Source organism: Spermophilus citellus (assembly GCF_964194105.1).
Source record: "Spermophilus citellus genome assembly, chromosome: 18".
Lineage (NCBI taxonomy): Eukaryota > Metazoa > Chordata > Mammalia > Rodentia > Sciuridae > Spermophilus > Spermophilus citellus.
In genome coordinates, this window is record NC_138200.1 from 19919600 (window position 1) to 19945581 (window position 25982).

At 38.6% G+C, this 25982-nt stretch overlaps 1 protein-coding gene across 1 annotated transcript in view; it reads right to left on the bottom strand.

The window, feature by feature from the left end:
• TDRD12 (tudor domain containing 12) overlaps window positions 1-25982 on the bottom strand; it is a 79950-nt gene that overhangs the window by 20804 nt on the left and 33164 nt on the right. The window contains exons 12-22 of the mRNA XM_081273517.1: window positions 15745-15805; window positions 15313-15420; window positions 12074-12259; window positions 10186-10342; window positions 9626-9753; window positions 7869-8060; window positions 7500-7628; window positions 6468-6585; window positions 5591-5730; window positions 5269-5489; window positions 288-387 (exon numbers count right to left, since the gene is read on the bottom strand). Coding sequence (XP_081129643.1) covers window positions 288-387; window positions 5269-5489; window positions 5591-5730; window positions 6468-6585; window positions 7500-7628; window positions 7869-8060; window positions 9626-9753; window positions 10186-10342; window positions 12074-12259; window positions 15313-15420; window positions 15745-15805 — 1540 coding nt within the window. The remainder of the gene's footprint in view (window positions 1-287; window positions 388-5268; window positions 5490-5590; window positions 5731-6467; window positions 6586-7499; window positions 7629-7868; window positions 8061-9625; window positions 9754-10185; window positions 10343-12073; window positions 12260-15312; window positions 15421-15744; window positions 15806-25982) is intronic.

Genomic DNA, 25982 nt, shown 5'->3' on the forward strand with positions numbered 1-25982 from the left:
TGTGTGCCACTTTTTACTGTATTACTTTTAACTGCCTCCAAGTGAAAACATTTATTTTCCTAAAAAAAACAACTCCCAGATTGTCATGCATTTACTCAACTCATCATGGTTTTACATATAAACTTGGACTCTGAAATTAAGATATAAGAACACATTTCTATCATTAGATTAATGGCAGGATATTAATATTGAATATTATAAATCATAAATTACATTGTACTAAGATTCTGCTTAAAAAAATTACGATTCAACAATCACTGGACAAAAAAGATCTTAGAAGAACTTACTTTAATGTATCCAAACATTGGTAGAGCTTGGTTGGATAATTTCCTTGGCATATCTATTTCTGGATTAATATGGTGTCTGTCAGGACAGATCCTTTTGTCTCTGAGAAAAAAAATAAAACAATGAATAGCTGGCTTTGTTTTTTGTTGTGGTAGTGACAGTGCTGGGGATAGAAACCAGGGCCTTGCTCATTCTAGGCAAAACCCCAAACCCCTCAAAATAGCTAGATTTTTTTTTTAAAGAGAGAGTGAGAGAGAGAGGGGGAGAGAGAGAGAGAGAGAATTTTTTTAATATTTATTTTTTAGTTTTCGGCAGACACAACATCTTCGTATGTGGTGCTGAGGATCAAACCCGGGCCGCACGCATGCCAGGTGAGCGCGCTACCGCTTGAGCCACATCCCCAGCCCCCAAAATAGCTAGATTTTAAAACCAGAAAAATACAGATAATCATAGTTAACATGGAATTGTAAACATTTTTCAGAAAATTAATCTGCTGTTGAAATTAGAGAACTTTTATTCCAAACACTTTAGAAGTAACCATATTAAATACTTCAAATGACACTAACAATATATAAATAAGCAAAAAACCCTCTAAAATTTAATTAAAATTGAATAAACTTAATCAAAAGAGTTACTTTATTATTTTTTAATAATTTTTTAATACACCTTTATTCTTTTTTTAACATTTATTTTTTTAGTTGTAGGTGGACATAATACCTTTATTTTATTTCTTTTTTTTTTTTTTTATTGGTTGTTCACAACCCTTTATTTTATTTCTATGTGGTGTTGAAGATTGAACCCAGTGCCTCATGCATGCTAGGGGAGCACTCTTTCCTCTGAGCCACAACCCCAGCCCTATTTCTTTAGATATATATATATTTTTAAAATAAAGACCTTTATTTATTTATTTATTTTTATGTGGTGCTGAGGATCGAACCCAAGGCCTCGCACATGTGAGGCGAGTGCTCCACCTCTGAGCCACAACCCCAGTCCCCTTTAGATATTCTTAAATGCATTATATAAACAAGTTCTTTATATACCCTAGAGATTAGTGCTCTGATGTGTGAAGGGTAAAAATTTGCTCCCAAGATGTAGGCTCTCTGTTCACCTCACAGATTGTTTTTTTTTAGAAGAGACTTTTTAGTTTGACTCCATCCTATTTATTGATTCTTGGTTTTAATTCTTGTGCTATAGGAGTCTTATTAAGGAAGTTGGGGCCTAATCCCACATGGTGGAGATAAGGGCCCACTTTTTCTTCTATTAGATGCAGGGTCTCTGGTTTAATTCTTAGGTCCTTGATCCACTTTGAGTTGAGTTTTGTGGGTGGTGAGATATAGGGGTTTAATTTCATTTTGTTGCATATGGATTTCCAGTTTTCCAAGCACCATTTGTTGAAGAGGCTATCTTTTCTCCAGTGCATGTTTTTGGCACCTTTGTCTAATATAAGATAATGTAATTTTGTGGGTTAGTCTCTGTGTCCTCTATTCTGTACCACTGGTGTACCAGTCTGTTTTGGTGCCAATACCATGCTATTTTTGTTACTATTGCTCTGTAGTATAGTTTAAGGTCTGGTATAGTGATGCCACTTGCTTCACTCTTCCTGCTAAAGGATTGCTTATACTTCTAAAACAAAGTCTCAGAAACATATCACCATAATCCACAATAAAAGTCAATTAACCTCCAAATCAGAAGCTGCTCCTTCATTACAATGTTACCTCCCAACTGAGAAATAGCTGAAGTTTCAGTTTTAAAAGTCAATATTCTATTTAAAGGCATACTGAAAATTGTTGCTAATAAGCTGGTTAATGTACCATAATTTAAAAAGTTAATGTCATTAATTATCTTAAAAATGAATTCAATCCAGGAGACACATTATCAGACACCTATGCCTAGCCATCCATTTACCAAGTAGTGGCATGTGTCTAGAGGGATCCCCATACCTTACCAATTGATCTACAGAGTTGATTCAGCCCCTATTAAAATTCCAGAAGATTTTTTGAGAAATCAGTAAGCTTATATCTTTAATGTATATAGAGATGCAATAGATTTGAAGAAGCCAAGCAACCCTGAACAGGAGCAAGGTTGGAGAACTTATATGCAAGATCCCAAGTGTCACTATAAAGCTACAGTGTTTAAAGTGTAGTGTTGGGCTGAGGAAATAGCTCAGGGGTAAAGTGCCTGCCTAGCATTCATGAGGCCCTGAGTTCAATCCCCATCACCACATAAAAAATAAACAACAACAATAAAAATGATATTAAAAAATAAAGTGTTAGTATAAGGAGGGACAAATGGACCCACAAAAAGAACAGAGTCTAAAAACAGACCATATATCTCATCACCTGGATTACATCAAAGGGACTAATTCAGTGAGAAGAGAATTATGTTCTAGACAAATGATGCTGGAACAGATGACTGTCTATGCAGAAAAAGCCACTTGTGCCCCACACCTCATACTATATATGCAAATTAATGGTTTTTTAAAAAAAATTTTGGTTAGACACAATACCTTTATTTTGTTTATTTATTTATTTTTATGTGGGGTTGAGGATCGAACCCAGGGCCTCACGCATGCTAGGCGAGCGTTCTACCACTAAGCCACAACCTCAGCCTGCAAATTAATGTTTTAGAGGCATCATGTCAATACCCCAAAAGTTTCTATTTTCAGAGTATTTCAGATTTCATGTTTTAGAGTCACGGATGTTCAACCGTGTCAAACAAAATACTTATATCTAGGATAGCTAAGATATACGGGAGATATATAGATATATCTATCTTAGCTATACCTCCTCAAACTAATAAGAAAAAAGAAATGCTCCATTAAAATGGGGAAAAGATAAGAGCAGGTACTTCAGAAAAAGAGAATGGTCAAATGTCTCACAAACATAAAAAAAAGATATTTAACATCATTAAATCCACCATCATTATGGAAACACAAATTAAAATTGCAATGGCTTTCCATTATCTCCCCCATGAATACTAAGGACTGGGAAGGATGTGGACCATCTCCAATTCTCATCACTCCTGACAGGATCATAAAGTGGTCCACCACTTTGGAAGAGTTAACATAAGTTAACCCTATGGCCCAACAATTCCCAAAAGAAGTGGATGAATATTTCCACAAAAAGCCATGTATGACAACATTCAGGAAAGCTTTAAACATCATAGCCCCAAACTGGAAACAACCCCACAGGCCCATCAACAGAAGAATGTGATATACTGAAGACAATGCAATACTAAGCCAGAACATATATAAAACAAAGATACATATAACAACAACATGGATCAATGTCACAGATATTAGATTGATTGAAAGAAGCCAGATGCACAATTCCATTTATATGAAGTTCAAAAATGAGCAAAATTTTAAGATATGAAATCAGCATGGGTGCCCAACAACAGATAAATGGGAAAATAAAATGTAGTATGTACACAATGGAATACTATTCATCCATAAAGAGGAATAAAATCCTATAATTTGCAGCAAAATGAAATGAAGTGAGGACATCATGTTAAGTGAAATAATTCAGACACAAAAGCAAAGAGCTAAAAAATGTTAATTTGAAAACAGACTAACAGTTACTAGAGATTGGGATGGGTATGAAGGAGGAGGTAGGATAGGAAAAAGGAATTGGATTTGATTAAAACTCATATATGAATGTAAGGAAATACCAAATCGAACCCTATTAAAATAGTCAATTAATACATGTTAATAAAAAATTGAAAACAAATGAATAACTCTTGTCAATGTTGACGGCTATTTGACGAGGGACATCAGGAAGAGCATGCAGGAGTCTCTAGGTGCTCTCTCAGTTGGGTGGTGGTTTACATGGGTGTGTAGATATTGACATTTCATCAAGCTGTAAACTTTTTTAAAAAAAAAACAGAAGTCAAATTTTATCAGTCAAAAATATTGTTTTATATACATAGAACTGAATTTCACTAGTTTTTTTTTTTAAGAACTGAACTCACCCATTTTTGTTATATACTTTTCTAAAGTTTTTCTAATAAACAAGGTCCTGGTGATCCCTGGGCTACATCAGGTAAGTACAACTACAATTTTGATACCAAGGTAAAGCGCTCTTTTGTGAAATTAATTTTCTTGCTCTAATTTTTTTTTAGTTTAAAAAAATTATTATTGGTGCATAAGTTACACTTGGACATACTAGGATATGCACATAATTTCATTCTCCAGTAACTCCCCAATGCCTTCTCCTCCTCCCTCCCCAGGGACCCCTTTCTTTCTTACTGGTTTCCCTTCTATTTTCATGAAATCCCCCTTCTTTTTTCCACTCTAACAAATGAGAAGATATAATGCTGACTTATTATGTTTGCCTTATTTTGTTTAACTTGACAATGTCCCCATTCCATCCATTTTCCTACAAATAACAGGATTTTATTCTTCTTTATGGCTGAGTAAAACTCCATTGTATAGATATACCATATTTTCTGTTTCCATTCATCTATTCGAAGACACTTAGGCTGGTTCCATAGTTTGGCTATTGTGAATTGTGCTACTATAAACATGGGTATGCATGTATCTCCACAGTACACTGAATTTAATTCTTTTAGGAAAATACCAAGGAGTGGTATAGCTGGGTCATACCATTCCTAATCTTCTGAAGAACCTTCACACTGATTCATATAGTGTAAATTCATATAATTTACAATTCCAGGTAAAAGTGTTCCTTTTTCCCTTACATCTTCACCAGCATTTATTATTTATATTCTTGAGTGAGATAAAATCCCAATGTAGTTTTGATTTGCATTTCCCTCACTGCTAGCGATTTTTAACATTTTTTTCATGTTTGTTAGCTTTTTTTTTTTTTTTTTTTTTTTTTTTTTGAGTAATGCCTCTTTAGTTCATTTGCCCATTTATTTACTGGGTTATTGGTTTTATCAGTGTTGTGTTTCAAGCTGTAAACTTATCATCTCTGTACTTGACTGCATGTTATACTTTAATTAAAATAAAGAAGACTGGCTTACTTGCAAAATCCAAAAGCCTTAAGATATGAACAAAGAGGTCTTCTGGCTTTTTTGTCTTCTTTGGCTTCTAGGACCCCTGCGGTGAACTCATACAGCTCTGATGGGATTTTGGCATCTGCTCTCTCCAAGTAGCGCAGAACACCAACTGCATGGCTCGCATTTCTCTCCGTTAGCAGTAGGACAGATTTGGTTTTTTTATCTCCCTGCTCTGCAGGAGAACCCTTAAAATGGGAGTAAATAAAGAAAGCAAATCATTCACACCAGTCTCAGTGAAACTTTATGGACTCTAAATTTGTCATTACACAGAAAATGATAGTCAAACCTGTTCAGTTAAACTCTGAAAATGATCTGACATGCAGTATAGGCGTCCACCAAATATCTTTGGTGAGGAAGGGAAGCTGAAGTGAATTACACATGTGGCATCAGTGATGGCCAAGAGTGGTATGCAATCGTCAGTTAAGGCTGGAGGAAAGATTTCAACAATTTCCCATGAGCTGCACTTACTTTAATAAGCAGTCCCCAAAACCATCCTGCAAAGCATTTCTGTACTATATTTTACTTTATTTCTTGCAATGCTAGGGATCAAACCACAATCTCATACTTACTATGCCAGTACTCTACCATGAAGCTATATCCTCAATCCTTCATTTTATTTTTTAGAGGCAAAGAAACTTCTTACCCACTTTCTTCCCCAAATGCCCCACACCAGTGATTAATTCCAGAGACAAGTGGCTTCATTTTTAGCTTGAAAAATGTCTTTTTCTATTACATATCCAGGCTGCCCAGATCTTTTCGTTTTTTTATACATTCTAACTTTTGTATTTCTAATATTTAACCTTTTTATAATTTATGATGTTTCAATACAGGTACAGATGCATTATGTACAGCTAGATATAGACTTTATAGACTACATATACACAGATTTTATATATACAACAGTAATCCTCAAGCTAGAATTCCAGGTAAAGTGTCTAGATCAACGGTTGCTCCCTATTGACCTATGAACTCTGAGGCACCTAGATTCATCTCAATATGATAATCTTTTTGGAGGTTAATTGTCATTTTAAAATTAACATTACTAATAAATTCTGAGTAAATCTTGGAAATAATGAGAAATATGGAGGTGAAATATATAAATTAAGACATGATTCCTATGAGCTAACCTTTGTCTAAATAGAAGTAGAAATTAAAACACTTACCTAATACAATATGGGAGCCAGAACTTAATTTCTTCTTCCAATGTTCTAAAACACTTTTTAAGTTAAAAACCATTTCTTTATGCATTTTCAAGCAAAATATTGAATTACTTTCTACTACCTAAAGGTAAAACCACAGAAGCCAGTTCAAAATCAGGAACATGAGCTTGAAGCCAGCTGTCTCATCAAGTTAAGTATCAAAGTATTCAACTGTAAATCACCTCACTGACCCAGTAATTCTTTGAAATGACTATGAAATTAAGTAAATATATCTCCAAAGTTCTGTTGTAGTTCACATAAAAATTTGCTCAAGTGAAACAAACATCATTTTGCTAAAACTATTTCCCTTCCTTTAAAAAATAATACATATACACATATGTATGTATAAGTATATATAAAATACATGGTACTGTTGTCAACAACAGTTTTTTTTTTCCCTTCCAGTACTGGGGATTAGGACCTCACACATGCTTGGCAAGCACTCTACCATTGAGCTATATCCCCAGTCCAATAATGGCCTTTTAACTGTACTGTTTAGCTCATTATTATGTACCGAAAGATGTACTACAGCTTCTTTTAATTTTTGTATTTAGCTTTGTACATTTTGGCAATTAATTAGCATTTTACAATTAATATGAAATTAGATAAAACTGAATAAGTCTTTGGCCAATTTATTTGGCTTTTCTGGTTACATGACAGTATGTTTTACTGTTATCTTCACAACTTTTTAAAATAGAGAGTAGTGATGTGGGCATTTTGTTCATCAACTGGACCCTTTCATGTTCTACCTTGACAGACCACCTGGCACTGTTCCCTGAGACTTACTCCCCATGTGGGACCGTGCTTCAGGAAAGGCAAGGATCCTCCCCCAGGCCAGACCTCCAGCTGTCAGTGCTTCCCAGCAGAGCCCACCTCCTCTTCTGATTGATGTTAAACTTGCAAAATGGCATCTCCCTACCACATATCAACTATCCAAGTCATTTTTTCCTCATTCAAGATTCAGCCACAGTTTAAATCAACAGGACAGGGACTCACCTTACACACTATTTCTGTTTCAGCTACAGAACAAGTAAAGATCAAGGTCTTTTGTGCCTGACTTGGAGTGAAATCAAGAACTTGGAGTAAAGTTGAGGTTTTTTCACATTCTAGGCAAAGATGCACGACCTGGTAATGAAATTCAGAAATGAAGTAATTTGATTTTTAAAATATTCAAAAAGTTCCAGTTTTACTTTTCATAGCTAAGTTATAATTTTAATAGAAAAGAATGCATAGGAAATCAAAACAAATTTAATTTACAATTATAGATTTGGGTATGAAATAGAAGCTACAGTCAATCTAATATTAAGCCATGAAATACAGGCTACTTGCTTGTGCTCATCAGCTCCCCTCCCATTCATTCATCACCTGTTGGACATTGCCATAGAGAGCAGCCTCCTCTGGGGCTGTAATCACAATGTAGGGATCATTCATGAACTCTCTGATTAGATGTTCTATATGTCTGCTCCAATGAATGCCAACTGCAATGATCTGATGTGGTGCAGATTCCCTTTCTTCAACTTCAACATTTTTTTTAAAGTTATCTAATATAGCAAACATCTAAAAAATTGATATAATTAATTTTTATTTCAAAAGACAGTAATAATTAGTTTGACAGAACATAATATGTAAAAAATTGCATATTTACTGTTTTCAGACAGGAGGAAGACTTTCCAAAACAAAAGAGAGAAACTCACAAAGGAGAAAATGTTTTTTTTGTTTCGGCACTGGGGACTGAACCCAGGAGTGCTTTACAACTAAGCTACATATCCAGCCCTTATTATTTTTATTTTGAGACAGGATCTCATTAAGTTGCTTAGGGCCTCACTAAGTTGCTGAGGCTAGCCTCAAACTTGCAATCCTCCTGCCTCAGCCTCCCAAGTGACGAGGATTATAGGCATGCTCCTCTGAGAGAAAATGTAGCCAAATTCAGTGGAGCATATCTGTAATCACAGCGTGGGCAACTTAATGAGACTGTCTCAAATAAAAAACAAAAAGGACTGAGGACATAGCTCAGTGGTAGAATGCCCCTAGGTTCAATCCCTGGAAACACAAAGGGAAAAAAGAGGAAAAAGGCAGGTGGCGGGGCGGGGGGGGGGGCAGCGAGGGGAGAGAAAGAGAATATCAATGAGCATAAAACCCCACTATAAATCAAATTAAAGCACAAAAAACATCTTGGTAAATATGTGTTAACACATCTAATGGGATTAACATGCTCACATTTAAAAAGGTCAAAAAATAATTACAAAAGATGAGTGCACCACAAGAAAGAAAAGGAAATGATCTAGCAACTTTAGAAAATGAACATAATGATCAAAATGAATTAATGTTCAACTTAAGTAATCAAGGAAATACAAACTACAAGGCTAGACATGCAAACCAGTGGTAGAACACTGGCCCAGCATGCATGAAGCCCTGGTTCCATGCCTAGCACTGCAAAAAAAAAAAAAAAAAGATGCACACTGTACTACACTGTACTAACAAGATCTGTTTACCAACTAGCACGGAACAAAAAACCAGGCCAAGGCCTCCTACTGGTCGGAGGACAGCAAACATGGCATACATTGTTATGCCCATGTGATTCAATATGCCCAAAAATAATAATAATAACCTTTAGAACAGGAAGTAATAATACAATGCTGTTAACTGCAAAATGTGAGTTTTAAAATTATACATAAAATGTGCTCTTGATATTGAATACATGTATCAACAATTAGGAATTTTAAAAAGGAAGAAATAATCCAAAATAGTAGAATGATTGCCTTTGAGTGTAAGATGATTAGGGTATTGTATTTTTTTCAAATGCTCTTCTCTATTTCTCAAAATTTTTTACAATAAAAATTATTGCTTTTATAATCAGAAAAACATTCATTATCTCAGTAAATCTTCCTGGGAGAGAAATGTTGCTTTTCAAAGAGAGATTTAACACTGGGAATGAAATTTCAAATAAACATTCTCTCTTCTAAATTATAGAAGTTAAAGGAAAAAATTTTTTTTAGATTAACCAATTTATTTCTTAACTAGATCCTTTTTCCTGATTCTGTTAATACTTGAATTTTATCTATTTTAGAAGTATATGTATACATTTAGAATAGTAATAACATCTAAATAGATGCCATACTTACCTGCTCATTAGCTTCAAGGAATAACACTTCCACCTCATCCAACACTAGATGACAAAGTCTAAGAAATAACAAGCTTTGGTATGTGAGAAGTCTCAGGAGGCTATGTGGTGTTGTGACAATCACATCGCCTACATTTTAAAAGAAAAAACAATGCCCATTTTAGATTTGTTTTACAGGTTTTCACAACATTTCCTTTGCTAAGGTTCCACATACCGCTGCTTCTCTCCTCAGGTACCCACCCTGGCTGAGCCCTGTCAGTATGGGACAAGCCTTGGCACTCCTACCAGGTTCTGCACTCCTGAAAAGCAGGAGGCTTTTAGTCAACACCATGTTCAGCATCTAGCAAGCAGTAAGTGGTCAGTAGAAAGTGGATGAATGAAATCCTGTAGTTTTCTCAGCAAAACAGATGTAGGTCAAGATTGAACTTACATCATGGATACCCATCAATGAGTGACAAGCTAGGCTATCACACAAGCCTGTCATCTGCAATCCCAGACCTGCCTGGGAAGGGTCCCCTGTCTTCTATGGAGAAAGCCAAACTGCTTGGAAAGAATGCTTACACCCCCTTGGAAGCTTCATGTTTTTGGCTTCATCTTTGTGAAGTCCAATTGTTAATAACACAGGATGAAGAGGCCTGGAGGACATGCTATAGTCGCCCAGTAATTCAAAAATAAATTGGGCCTTTTTCCACCCTGGGCACACGATGACTGCAAGAGGCTGCAAAGACAAACAAATTCAAATAGTTTTGAACAGTAGTTAGAAATTGAACACAGTATATGTGAAACATCCAGAACATCTCCTTGTACACAATACATGCTACTTCAGGTTTTGCTACCACCATCATCACATAGGTTAGAAGAGTTAAAAATAATTTCATTAAAATAGATTTAGGGGACTAGGGTGATGGCTCAGTGGTAGAGCACTTGCCTAGCATGTGTGAGGCACTGGGTTCAATTCTCAGCACTGCATATAAATAAATAAAGATCCGTTGACATCTAAAAATATTTAAAAAAACAGATTTTAGACACATTGAGCTAGATTTTCTTAGGGCTTAAGCTAAGTATTGCATAAGTATTAATTCATTTAATACATTCTTATGGGTAGGGCCTACTATTACTTCATCTCACAGATGAGGCATCTGAGGCACAGAGAAGTAAAGCCAGTTGCCTAAGGCTACACAGTTCATTCTTGGTAGCCACATGATTTGAACCTAGGAAGTCTGGCTCCAGATTTCCTGCTCCTAAGCCCAAGGATGAACTAACCACTTCCTGAGAGGGGGCTTAAAAAGTGGATAACAGCTCTTTCTTAGGAAATTACCTTCTGAACCCTACCCTCCACTAGCCCACAGATTCTCTTGAAGGTGCACTGCCTACCAAATACCTTCCTGGACACTTGCTATCTATTAATCGAAGAGAAGCCTAGTTTCCTCTTTCCTTTAGACAGATTTAGATGATAGTTTCTAGGCACAGACCTGAAGGCAGGTTGACCATAGGGGCATGGAGAAAGTAGGGGAGACACAAGGGTCAAGACTTAAGATGGCCTTTTCTAACCCCAGCCATGGTTCTGCCTCAACACTAGCTGTATATCATTAACAGGGCTTAGCTGTTAACAAACTGGTGAGAGATGAACGGGATAAATGCATTCATTTGATTAAATCAATATCTAATAACCAGCTTGAATTCCAAAGGGAAATCATCAAACTGCATGGCATAATTAGAAAGAGAGCTAGTATCTGTTCTAACTGCAACTCTAAGCTCATTTTGTACTGCTGTTTCACCGTTTGACACATGGTGGAACCCTCTGGAGTGCATCCTTTGTGTTAGGATGGAGGTTTTACACCCATCAGTTCCAAGAGCCCAAACCCAGAAAAGTGGACTTCATTATTCATTGCCATTTGAACCCATACCCATTTCCCTTCTCTCCATCTTTCTGTTACTTTCAGGTTCTTACACATGGGGAAATTATTCTAAAACAGTGTGGGGTACTATGAGATATTGAAGAATGTAGAATGAGACAATAGAAACTTAACTTCTAAGCACACTCTCACACCATATCAGCTGTCAAGAATTCACCCAAGCAACTTATCATGACCTGGGTCTTCTCGTGTATACAGTGGTGAGAATGATATACACCCTGACCACATCACATGGTTGCCATGACAATGACATGAATTAATATGAGATCATTTTATAAATTCTATGTTCACCTCTAAATGCCAGGGCTTTCCTGCTCAGCCCATGACCCACAACCCAGGCTTGGATGAGAATCAGTACAGGAGAACAGGTGACCAGGAGACGAGAAAGGCTACTTTCTCACTTTCTTCTATCTTGGCAGTTGGAAAACCAAACTGAGTAATGTAACCTGAACTTTACCAAAGGTCAAGTGTATAATTAAAAAAATAAAAATTTAATTCATTTTTGTTGTGAAACAAAATTGTCTTAAACTTACTCCGTTTCTACTTGGTAATGACTTGTAGCAGCCCCCCGTTTGCAAAATCGTAAGCAACGGTGGGAGGTACAACAAAGGGTCATTTCCACAGTGAGAAATGACAACCACATCACAGCCACGTGCTATGGGAGGCCAAGAGTAAGATTCAGTGTGACTGGGTCCCGGGAACTTATTTCTTTGAAGAGCCTACAAAAAAATCAACAACCAAAAACCACAATAAAGTAGAGAAAACAAACAACAGCTCCATATCATTGCCACTCTACTCCATATACCACTCAGTATATACACATTGATTAATCTGATATTTTCTGAGACTTACCCTGGTAAGTCCCTCTGACTCTTTTACTCAGTACTATACTCCTATTATATAAAATTTTGTTTTCCTGGGCTCCAATCAAAAGGAACTGGATGGTGATCCACTAGAGCTCACTGGATCAAGGATGTGGTTTTTTGATCTTATTCTCCCAATAATCTGCCAGTCCACCAGCCTCCCTTGTACAGCATTTTTAAAACATGCTTTTATTCATTTGTTTATCTATGTATCTCTCACTAAACCAAATTCTCCAACAGAGTTCTCTAGCCACACTGATATAATTTTCTAAAAGACTGAGTTCAAGAGCACCATGGGCTCTGTGATCCCCCTCCCCAGAACCCTGAGTCCCAGATGCAAAAGTACTGCTTACTCTTCCGCCAACCTGAGAGCTTCCAGGTAGACAGGTGCAACCCATGTGGTCTTTCTTGGTGAACTTCTTTGTTGTATGAACATTTTGAAACAGCTTCTTGGCAAAGAGTACAGGGGAAATACTTCTTTGTTATTTTTGAGACTGCATGTCTGAAAATATTTTTGTTCTACTCTCACACCTCATTACTATGTGAGTATGGATGTATAGGTGGAAATAACTTTTTTTTTCACCTCTAATCAACATCAATGTTTTTAGTTTCTTACTCATGTGAAAAATTGCCATAAAAACACTGAAATCTTCTCAATGAATCTAGGCTTAAGCTTGGCAATATTCCATATGTGCTTCAAAAATGATTTTATTCCAGGGGCTGGGGATGTGGCTCAAGCGGTAGCGCGCTCGCCTGGCGTGCGTGCGATCCAGGTTCGATCCTCAGCACCACATACCAACAAAGATGTTGTGTCCGCCGAGAACTAAAAAATAAATATTAAAAAATTCTCTCTCTCCCCCCCCACTCTCTAAAAAAAATGATTTTATTCCAAAAAGACGATTATTGTCTACATGAAGTAACGCCTTTGGTGTTGCTATGAAGAAATCTGAGGTACCTGACTTCTGGTCTTAAGATGGGGACCATTTTTTCCTCTAGAAGATTTTGTGCTCTCTGAATCCAAGTTCAGATGCTTCAAACCCATATAGCTAATGTCTGTTCATAAGTTGTGCTGGCCAGTGTGAGATAGCTCAATGTGGAGATTTATTTCTATTAGGTTTAGGAAATGTTCCTGTGTTCTTCCTCAGAGATTTTTCTGCCCCTCCTGTAACTCTTTCCAAAAAGCTGAGCTTGTCAGCACCATGGTGTCTGTGACATCCTCCTCCCCAGATCCCTGAACTCCAAATGGAATAGTCTCTGATGTCAACATGGAGCTTCCAGGTAGGCAGTGCAACCCGTGTAGTCTGTCTTATATGATTCAATCTGAAATTCCATTTTCAGATACTGCACCTCAAATTCTTTTTTTTTCCTCCTTGATCTTGTTGCCTTTTTGTTCTACTTTCTGCTGGCTTCTATTTTATATCTCAAAACCACTTATCTTCAAAATTTTTTATAATATTTTGAACTTCTGAGAACCTTTTTTATTGATCTTTCTCTCCCCTTCTCCTCCCTCCTCTTTCCAGCAAAAGATGCCATACCTTCTTTCCTCTGAGGATTTTTTTTTATTTCTTCCTTCCTTTTTTTTTCTTTTCCCTCTCCCTTTCTCTTTCTCTCCCCCATTCCTTTCTTTTTCTTAAGAGATGAGTGACACTATATTGCCCAGACTGGTCTCAAACTCCAAGGCTGAAGCAATCCTCCTGCCTCAGCCTCCTGAGCAGCTGTGACCACAGGCATGTACTGCTGCACTTGGCAACATATTATAAATCATTTTCTAATATTTTCTTCTCCAGTCATTATTTCCTTCAGAGTTTGTTTTAAACTTTTTTTCTTAAGGTAAAGACTTTCTTCAGATGTCTGTGTTTCATATGTGTGTGTGTGTGTGAGAGAGAGAAAAAAGGTCTATGATTCTCATTATATCGTTTCATATATATATATATATATATATATATATATATATATATATATGACAAAAACTAGTTTTGTGTTTTTTTAAGTCACTAAAACCTGACTAAAGGCTCTGTGGGTGGGGCAAATCTAGTCACCATGAGAGTGAGACATCACTACAAGAAGACTGGGCAACAAGCAGGCATTCTAATTGGGAGAATTCCAAACACCATCATTAAGCACCACTACTCCGTGGTCACTCAATTTCTCCAGAAAGAGTCTCCAATTTTCTTCCTTAGAATAATATAAACTGGTTGTGCATTGTCAGGAAACAGGGTGAGTAGTTCACTGTCCACTCCTCTCCACCTCCTAGCTCTTTCCCTGTTAAGTCAACCATACTCTGCTACCTAGTTTTCATCCTCTAAAATTCTATGAAAATCTCCTGCTCATTCAAGACTTCTCTGTCACTCTTTCATCCTTTTGATTTTATTTCTATCTTTTAAAAAACAGTTTTAACTTCTTTTTTTAAAAAATTAGGAAAGAAACAGGTAAGCATGAATGATCGATTTACCAAGTGAAACCACCCATCTATGAAGCCATTTTGGAAAGAATGGATAAGAAGTATATTACAATTGCCCTGTTATGTCTTCAAAGCCCCTTTTTTCAAAGGCCCTTTTAAAAACTTATTTCAGAAGGGGGTTTACAGTATATAATGGGTTTTCCTTAAATTAATTATTCATTTACAAGAACTTATCCAGGACTTAAGAATAAATTAACAAAAACTTTATAAAAGAGAATTTCAAAAGCAAAGAAATTATACAATGTAACCTTATAACTTTTATTTAGAAATCCTTCTATGGGACTAGGGGTGTTGCTCAGTGGTAGAGTGCTTTGCCTAGCCTGCTCCAGGCCCTGGATTCCATCCCTAGCACTGGGAAAAAATAAAAAGAAAAAAAGAACAAAAAAATCCTTCTACATTAGAAAAGGTTGGTATTTCTTCATGAATTTGGTTCTAAGAGCACTTTCACCTTTTTCAGGTCTGCAGACAGTGGTGACGTGTCGATGGTCAGGCAGGGATCAATCCTGTTCCGGAGCACCATGACAGGCTGCTGCATGCCTGACTTCAACTTCTGCAACTGAGTGATACAGACATTAGACAACCAGTATCTGCCCTGAACTCTTAGTACCAGCATAGAAAGAAAAGAAAGCATATGATTTCAATGTTGACAACCTGAAAAACACCAAAACTACCTAAATGAAAGAAGATCACCTATTACCCAAATAAAAATAGAAATTTCTCTGAAGCACTAATTTACCAATCTATAAAAGCATGTCTTCAGGCAAAGTCCCCCACCCAAGGAGTTTCTCTTCTAATTTTAAGACTGGAAAGAGGAAGGAGAAGAATTTTTAAGAGCAAACTGTTTTCTCTCCTATTTAATTGTTTTTAGGGCCTGTAATACCTGCTGCAGATCAGAGATTCCATCAGCTCTCAAAGGATCAGGATTTAAAAATTGCAGTAATCTGTAAAATCATTAAAAAAAACACTGTTAAGAAAAAATATTTATATTTCCTCAACTGTTATTTGAAGTCTTCCTTAACAGAGGTAAAATGGACTCTCTACCCTAGGCCTGGCTGTAAGCGGACTGCCTGCCTGCTCTGTTCTGTTTGATTAAGATACAAGGCCACAGTAGCATGCCTGTTTTATGCTTCCCACTTTCCAACCTTGTGCCTGCATCTGGACTGCAACAACTCTACCACCTAGTCCTTGTGCAGAATATCTGAGGAATCACCATTCTGCTTCATTAGCTTTATTATAGATGAGAAAAAAAGCCCAGAGAGTACTTGTCCTACCACCTCTGCTAACTCAGTGGAAAAGAAATTTGAAATTGCTTTCCTCTAGACTAAGCCCCAGCCCTAGCCCTAGCCCTAGCCCCAGCTCCAGCCCCAGCCCCAATATGGGTAAGGACTAGTGACAGCAGGAGAGAACTCATAAACCATTTTCAGTGACAGGGACTTTGGAAGAAAAAGAGTGGATTAAATATACATATTAAGTTACATTCTTTCCTAAACTTGATTTTATTTTTTAAAATGGGGTCTTGCTGTGTTGCACAATGGACTTGAACACTTGATCCTCCAGTGTCAGTCTTCCAAATAGCTGTGATTACAGGTGCGTGTCATCATGCTTGCCACCTGAAATCCCATTCTTACATATTTTTAAAGTGCAAGAGCCACAAGATACAAATGTTTATCAACTGATGAATGGATAAATAAAATATGCCATAACCATGCAATAGTTTTTACTCAGCAATAAAAAGGAGTATTCATGCTACCAAAAAAAATAATTTTGAAGATATGATGCTAAGTGAAAGAAGCAAGTCATAAAGAACTAAGTATTATATGGTTCTATTTCCATATAATATCAAGAATGGGAAAACCCACAGTAACAGACAATAGATTAGTGGTGAGGGATAGGGAGAAGGGAAAGTAGAATGACTACTATCAAATACAGGTTTTTTGGGGGGGATGTAATAAATATGTTCTAAAATTGGACAATGGTAATGGTTGCACAACTCTGTGAATATACTAAAAACCACTGAATTGTACATATCAAAAGAATAAACTGGGCTGGGGATGTAGCTCAGTGCAAAGGTGCTTGCCTAGAATGCATAAGGTCCATGGTTCAATCCCCAGTACCATATGCACACACATACAAAATGTAAATTTTAAGATAGATAAAATTTATCTTGACAAAGCTTTTTTTTTAAATTCTTTTTTAAAGCCACAATGAAGTAGAGAACCACAGAGGAGGCAATATTACAAACAAAATTTTAGAAGCTGGAAAGCAGGTTACTGACTTGGCAGATCCAAAACAGTTGAATCTAAGCCAGTCATACATAAGAAGACCAAATATATTCGCAAAGAATAAATCTTCAGAAAGCTTAGGAATTAGGAATAACCTTCTCCTACTGTGGCAATATAGCAGGGGGATAAATGAAGAGGGCAAACCCCAGATCCCCTTCCACTTCTCAATACCAGAAAGCTACCCACCCCATCCTAGGGGAAGACCAGGGTTAATGTCCTAGAGAGGATCAAACAGAACTCTTGGGACTGGGGCACTAGAGGAACAGCTGAAGATGGAGGGACTGCACTGAAAAGTGGAGGAAGGGAGGAAGGCTGAATAATGAGAACCCAGCTGGCCTCTGCCACTCAGCACTCAGGATACCTGTAGGACACTTTATTTATTTAATTTAAAAAATATTTTTGGTTGTAAATGGATGCAACACTTTCATTTTATTTATTTTTATCTGGTGCCAAGGATCAAAACCAGTGCCTCACATGTGCTAGCCGAGCACTCTACCACTGAGCCATAAACCCAGCTCCTTGTAGGACACTTTAAAAGGGTAAATTGAGGGGCTGGGGATACAGCTCAGTTGGTAAAGTTGAGGGGCTGGGGATACACTCAGTTGGGAAAAAAAAGTGGGTAAATTGGGCTGAGCTCTAGCTCAGTGGTAGAGCACTTGCCTGGGGTGCACAAGGCCCTGACTTTAATTTCTACCAACCATCCCCCCCCAAAAAAGAGGAAAAGAGAACAAAAGAAAAACACTTGCAAATTAAAAATATTTTATTATAAATTTAAAAAATCAACAAAATTGGTGGAGAATAAAGTTGTGAAAACATCCCAAAAAGTAAAACAAAAAGACAAAGAAATGAAAAATGTATTTTAAAAAATCACATCACAGTTGGGCACAGTGGGGCATGCCAATAATCCCAGCGACATGGAGGTCCATGACAGGAGGATCACATGTTTGAGGTCAGTCTCAGCAAGTCAGCAAAACCTAAGCAACTTAGAGAGACCTGTCTCAAAAAAAAAAAAAAAAAAAAGGAGTGGGGATGTAGCTCACTGGTAAAAATAACCCTGGGGTTAAATCTCTAGTATATTAAAAGAAAAATCATATGTCCAACTTGAGAAGTACAACATGAAGAAGAGTTATACAAACTCTAGAAAACAGAGAGCCAGGTGCAGTGGCACATGCCTACAATCCCAGCAACTCAGGAGCTTTGAGCAAGTTCAAAGCCAGTCTCAGCAATTTAGCAAGGCCCTAAACTAAGCAACTTAGCAAGGCCCTGTCCCAATATAAAAAATAAAAAGGACTAGGATATGGCTCAGTGGTAAAGTACCTCTGGTTTCAATCCCCAGTACAAAAAAAAAAAAAAAAAAAAGACAAGAATGTAAGATATCATTGAAAAAGTAAAAAAAAATAGGGGCTGGGGATGTGGCTCAAGTGGTAGTGCGCTCGCCTGGCATGCGTGCGGCCCGGGGTTCGATCCTCAGCACCACATACAAACAAAGATGTTGTGTCCGCCGAAAACTAAAAATAAATATTAAAAAAAAATTCTCACTCACTCTTTTTTATTCTTTTTCATTTACTTATTTTTATTCTGTTTTTTTTATTTATTGTTGGTTGTTCAAAACATTACATAGTTCTTAATATATCATATTTCACAGTTTGATTAAAGTGGGTTATGAACTCCCATAGAGAATTCCTCTGTTCCCAGGAGCTATGTGCCTGAGATCAAGGTGGAAGCTTTTTTTTTTTTTTTGGTCTTTTATTATCTTTTAATATTCTTTTTTTTATTTTATTGTTGGTTGTTCAAAACATTACATAGTTCTTAATATACCATATTTCACAGATTGATTCAAGTGGGTTATGAACTCCCATTTTTACCCCGTATACAGATTGCTGTGTCACATCAGTTACATTTCCATTGATTTACAAGTTGCCTTTCTAGTGACTGATGTATTCTGCTGTCTATCCCATTCTCCACTATCTCCCCTCCCCTCCCCTCCCCTCCCCTTCTCTCTCTCCACCCCCTCTACTATAAATCGTTTCTTCCACTTATATAATTTTTCTCCTACCCCTCCTTTCCTCTTATATGTAATTGTGTATAACCCTGAGGCTCACCTTCCAATTCCATGCAATTTCCCTTCTCTCTCCCTTTCCCTCCCGCCTATCATCCCTGTTTAATGTTAATCTTCTTCTCAAGCTCTTCGTCCCTACCCTGTCCTTGGTTATTCCCCTTATATCAAAGAAGTCATTTGGCATTTGTTTTTTAAGGATTGGCTAGCTTCACTTAGCATAATCTGCTCTAATGCCATCCATTTCCCTCCAAATTCTATGATTTTGTCATTTTTTAATGCAGAGTAATACTCCATTGTGTATAAATGCCACATTTTTTTTATCCATTCATCAATTGAAGGGCATCTAGGTTGGTTCCACAATCTTGCTATCGTGAATTGTGCTGCTATGAACATCGATGTAGCAGTGTCCCTGTAGCATGCTCTTTTTAGGTCTTTAGGGAATAGACTGAGAAGGGGAACAGCTGGGTCAAATGGTGGTTCCATTCCCAGCTTTCCAAGAAATCTCCATACTGCTTTCCAAATTGGCCGCACCAATTTGCAGTCCCACCAACAATGAACAAGTGTACCCTTTTCCCCGCATCCTCTCCAGCACTTGTTGTTGTTGGACTTCCTAATGGCTGCCAATCTTACTGGAGTGAGATGGTATCTTAGGGTGGTTTTGATTTGCATTTCTCTGACTGCTAGCGATGGTGAGCATTTTTTCATGTACTTATTGATTGATTGTATGTCCTCCTCTGAGAAGTGTCTGTTCAGGTCCTTGGCCCATTTGTTGATTGGGTTATTTGTTATCTTATTGTCTAATTTTTTGAGTTCTTTGTATACTCTGGATATTAGGGCTCTATCTGAAGTGTGTGGAGTAAAGATTTGTTCCCAGGACGTAGGCTCCCTGTTTATCTCTCTTATTGTTTCTTTTGCTGAGAAAAAACTTTTTAGTTTGAGTAAGTCCCATTTGTTGATTCTAGTTGTTAACTTTTGCGCTATGGGTGTCCTATTGAGGAATTTGGAGCCCGACCCCACAGTATGTAGATCACAGCCAACTTTTTCTTCTATCAGACGCCGTGTCTCTGATTTAATATCAAGCTCCTTGATCCATTTTGAGTTAACTTTTGTGCATGGCGAGAGAAAGGGATTCAGTTTCATTTTGATGCAAATGGATTTCCAGTTTTCCCAGCACCATTTGTTGAAGATGCTATCCTTCCTCCATTGCATGCTTTTAGCCCCTTTATCAAATATAAGATAGTTGTAGTTTTGTGGAGTGGTTACTGTGTCCTCTATTCTGTACCATTGGTCCACCCGCCTGTTTTGGTACCAGTACCATGGTGTTTTTGTTACTATTGCTCTGTAGTATAGTTTGAAGTCTGGTATCGCTATACCGCCTGATTCACACTTCCTGCTTAGCATTGTTTTTGCTATTCTGGGTCTTTTATTATTCCATATGAATTTCATGATTGTTTTATCTATTTCTACAAGAAATGCTGTTGGGATTTTGATTGGCATTGCATTGAACTTATAGAGAACTTTTGGTAATATCGCCATTTTGATGATGTTAGTTCTGCCTATCCATGAACAGGGTATATTTTTCCATCTTCTGAGGTCTTCTTCTAGATCTCTCTTTAGGGTTCTGTAGTTTTCATTGTATAAGTCTTTCACCTCTTTTGTTAGGTTGATTCCCAAGTATTTTATTTTTTGGGGGGATATTGTGAATGGAGTAGTTGTCCTCATTTCCGTTTCAGAGGATTTGTCACTGATATACAGGAATGCATTTGATTTATGCGTGTTGATTTTATATCCTGCCACTTTGCTGAATTCATTTATTAGCTCTAATAGTTTCTTTGTAGACCCTTTTGGGTCTGCTAGGTATAGAATCATGTCATCTGCAAATAGTGATAATTTAAGTTCTTCTTTTCCTATTTTTATGCCTTTAATTTCTTTCGTCTAATTGCTCTGGCCAGTGTTTCGAGGACTATGTTGAACAGAAGTGGTGAGAGAGGGCATCCCTGTCTTGTACCAGATCTTAGAGGGAATGCCTTCAATTTTTCTCCATTCAGAATGATGCTGGCCTGTGGCTTATCATAGATTGCTTTTACAATGTTGAGGTATGATCCTGTTATCCCTAATTTTTCTAGAGTTTTGAACATAAAGGGATGCTGTACTTTGTCGAATGCTTTTTCTGCATCTATCGAGATGATCATGTGGTTCTTATTTTAAAGTCTATTGATGTGGTGAATAACATTTATTGATTTCCGTAGATTGAACCAGCCTTGCATCCCAGGGATGAATCCTACTTGATCATGGTGTATAATTTTTTTGATATGTTTTTGAATCCGATTCGCCAGAATTTTATTGAGGATTTTTGCATCTAGGTTCATTAGAGATATTGGTCTGTAGTTTTCTTTCTTTGAAGTGTCTTTGTCTGGTTTAGGCATCAGGGTGATGTTGGCCTCGTAGAATGTATTTGGAAGTTCTCCCTCTTTTTCTATTTCCTGAAATAGCTTGAAAAGTATTGATGTTAGTTCCTCTTTAAAGGTTTTGAAAACTCTGCTGTATACCCATCCAGTCCTGGGCTTTTCTTAGTTGGTAGTCTTTTGATGGTTTCTTCTATTTCCTCTATTGTTATTGGTCTGTTTAGGTTGTCTATATCCTCCTGACTCAATCTGGGCAGATCATATGACTTAAGAAATTTATCTATGCCTTCACTATCTTCTATTTTATTGGAGTATAAGGATTCAAAATAATTTCTGATTATCTTCTGTATTTCTGAAGTGTCTGTTGTGATATTGCCTTTTTCATCCCGTATGCTAGTAATTTGGGTTTTCTCTCTTCTTCTCTTCGTTAGCATGGCTAAGGGTCTGTCGATTTTATTTATTTTTTCAAAGAACCAACTTTTGGTTTTGTCAATTTTTTCAATTGTTTCTTTTGTTTCGATTTCATTAATTTCAGCTCTGATTTTAATTATTCCTTGCCTTCTACTTCTTTTGCTGTTGTTTTGCTCTTCTTTTTCTAGGATTTTGAGATGAAGTATGAGATCATTTATTTGTTGGTTTTTTTCTTTTTTTAAGGAATGAGCTCCAAGCAATGAATTTTCCTCTTAGAACTGCTTTCAATGTGTCCCATAGATTCCGATATGTTGGGTCTGTGTTTTCATTTAACTCTAAGAAATTTTTAATTTCCTCCTTGATGTCTTCTAAAACCCATTGATCATTCAGTAACCTATTGTTCATTCTCCAAGTGATGCATGATTTTTCCTTCCTTCTTTTATCGTTGATTTTCAGTTTCATTCCATTATGATCAGATAAGATGCATGGTATTATCTCTACTCCTTTATATTGTCTAAGAGTTGCCCTGTGACATAATATATGATCTATTTTTGAGAAGGATCCATGTGCTGCTGAGAAAAAAGTGTAACTACTTGATGTTGGGTGGTATATTCTATATATGTCAATTAAGTCTAGGTTGTTAATTGTGTTATTGAGTTCTATAGTTTCCTTATTTAACTTTTGTTTGGAAGATCTGTCCAGTGGTGAGAGAGGTGTGTTGAAGTCTCCCATGATTATTGTATGGTGGTCTATTAGACTCTTGAACTTGAGAAGAGTTTGCTTGATGAACGTAGCAGCACCATTGTTTGGGGCATATATATTTATGATTGTTATGTCTTGTTGTTGTATGGTTCCCTTGAGCAGTATGTAGTGTCCCTCTTTATCCCTTTTGATTAACTTTGGCTTGAAATCTATTTTATTAGATATGAGTATGGACACTCCTGCTTGTTTCCGCAGTCCATATGAGTGGTATGATTTTTCCCAACCTTTCACCTTCAGTCTATGTATATCTTTTCCTGTCAAATGCGTCTCCTGTAGGCAACATATTGTTGGGTCTTGTTTGTGATCCATTCAACTAGCCTGTGTCTCTTAATTGGTGAGTTTAAGCCATTAACATTTAAGGTTATTATTGAGATATGGTTTGTTCTTCCAGCCATATTTGTTTATTAATGTTACTAAACCTGATTTGTTTTCCTCTTTGATTACTTTCCCCCCTTTACTGTCCTACCTCCCACTGTTGGTTTTCAATGTTATTTTCCATTTCCTCTTCCCGTAATGTTTTGCCAAGGATTTTTTGAAGAGATGGTTTTCTAGCTGCAAATTCTTTTAACTTTTGTTTATCGTGGAAGGTTTTAATTTCATCTTCCATCCTGAAGCTTAATTTCGCCGGATACACGATTCTTGGTTGGAACCCATTTTCTTTCAGTGTTTGAAATATATTATTCCAGGATCTTCTAGCTTTCAGAGTCTGTGTTGAGAGATCAGCTGTTATCCTGATTGGTTTACCCCTAAATGTAATCTGCTTCCTTTCTCTTATAGCTTTTAAAATTCTCTCCTTATTCTGTATGTTAGACATCTTCATTATAATGTGTCTAGGTGTGGATCTCTTATGGTTTTGCACATTCGGCGTCCTGTAGGCTTCTAGGATTTGGGATTCTGTTTCATTCTTCAAGTCTGGGAAGTTTTCTCGTATTATTTCATTGAATAGATTGTTTATTCCTTTGGTTTGGAGCTCTGTGCCTTCCTGTATCCCAATGACTCTTAAGTTTGGTCTTTTAATGTTATCCCATATTACTTGGATGTTCTGCTCATGGTTTCTTAGCAGACTTGTTGAGCTGTCTATGTTCTTTTCAAGTTGAAATACTTTGTCTTCATTGTTTGATGTTCTATCTTCTAAGTGATCTACTCTGCTGGTAGTATTCTCAATTGAGTTTTTAAGTTGGTTTATTGCTTCCTGCATTTCTAGGATTTCTATTTGTTTGTTTTTTATTACCTCTATCTCCCTGTGAAATTGATCTTTTACTTCCTGGATTTGTTTATGTAGTTCCTTGTCAAAGTGATCTTTCATTGTCTGATTTTGCTGTCTCATGTCTTCCTTGAGACTCCAGATCATCTGAAGCATGTATATCCTGAACTCTTTATCTGACATTCCTTCTGTTGCAGCTATTACCTCTTCTAAAGTTGAGTTGACCTGCATTGCTTGTGGTCCTTTCTTTCCTTGTCTTTTCATGTTGCTCGCGTTTCTTTCTGCTTGGTGAAACTGTTGTGTTTTTGAAATTTTCCCCCTATTTATTTATATTGCTCTTGTATAGTTGGGAAATCTCTCTTGTAGGGCGGGTAGTGGCTGTGCTCCTCCTCTAATTAGGGTGATCTGTCTACCACGCTGGTCGGTCACAGGTCTGCCCACCCTGCGGGCGCGGGTGGCAGCTCTGCTCTGCCCCCACTCCAATTGTGGTGACGTAACTACTACGCCCTCGGGTCGTTGGTCCTGATCCGGATATGGGCGGCGGCTCTGCTCGGCCCCTACTCCAATTGGTGTGACGGGTCTACCACGCTGGCAGGCCTCTAGGCCTGTTCCGCCGGTGGGTCGCAGGTCTGCCTACCTTGTGGGCTCCGGTGGCAGCTCTGCTCAGTCCCCACTCCCAGTGGGGGTACCTGACTGCCTCTCCAACGGGTCGCTGGGCCTTTTCCGGACACGGGCGGCGGCTCTGCTCCATCCCCACTCCAACCAGTGTGACGTGACTGCCTCGGTGCTACTTGTCCACCACGCTGGCAGGCTACCGGGCCTGTCCTGCCAGTGGGTCGCAGGTCTGCCTACCTTGCAGGCTCAGACGGCGGCTCTGCACAGCCCCTACTCCAAATGGGGTGACTTGGCTACCGCGCCGTCGTCGGGTCGCTGGTCCTGTTTTAGGCGTGGGCGGCTACTCTCTCTGGCCCCAGCTGCAGTTGGGGTGTCGTGATACCACGCCGGCGGGTCACTTGGCCTGCTCTGGGCGCAGGCGGCAGCTCCACTCTGCCCACCTGGCCCCCACAGCACCCAGCAGGACCCGGACAGAGAAGCAGTCACCGCAGGTTCCCCAGCCCTGGGCCAAAGCAGCTTCGGGAGCCAGAACCCGGCCTCTTGGATCCCGGCCACGCTCCGCTAGGAGCAGGCTCCACGGAGCGACCCCCGCGGGTTCCCCAGCCCCAGGCCAAAGCAGCCCCGGGAGCCAGAGCCCGGTGCACGCTCCGCTGGGTGCAGGCTCAATGACGCAGTCCCCGCGGGCTCCCCAGCCCCGGGCCAAAACTGTTCCGGGAGTCAGAGCCCAGCCGGCCCGAGCTCAGCGCCCGCTCCACTTGGAGCTGGCCTCAACACAGTCCCCGCAGGTTCCCCAGCCCTGGGCCAAAGCAGCCCGGGGAACCAGAATCCGGCCACTCAAAGCCCGGTGCACGCCTTTCCAGGAGCGAGCCCCAAGGAGTATTCTCCACAGGTTCTCCAGTCCCGAGCCTGAGCGATCTGTCTGCGAGACGCAGGCAAGTACCAGCCTGAAATCACCTGTTCCGTAGCTGAATGAGCTGAGATCAGTAGAAAACAGGGATGCTTACATCAGCTCTCCAAGATGGCGGCTGCTGTCCTCCTCCGTGGTCCGACCGGTGTCGAGAGTCGAACTGGACTGCTTCTCTCCTCTGTCTCAAAGCTGGAGCTCAGCAGTAAGCACGGCCATTGCACCACTGGCAGGAGCCCCCAGAATCCGCATCGCTGCACTCCTGCTCCAGCACCTCGCCGCTTCCCAGCGCGCGCCGCAGACTCCAGCTGCGGGGCGGTCAGCCGATCAGGCACTGCGACCCTCCGTGCGGAGAAATCGCCCGTGACTGAGCCCCCACAGCCGAACCTCGCGCGATGGAAATCCGTCCACTAGATTCTGGAGCACCTCAATTTCACTGGAAATTCCCAACAAGATAGCCTTCAGCTGTTTCACCT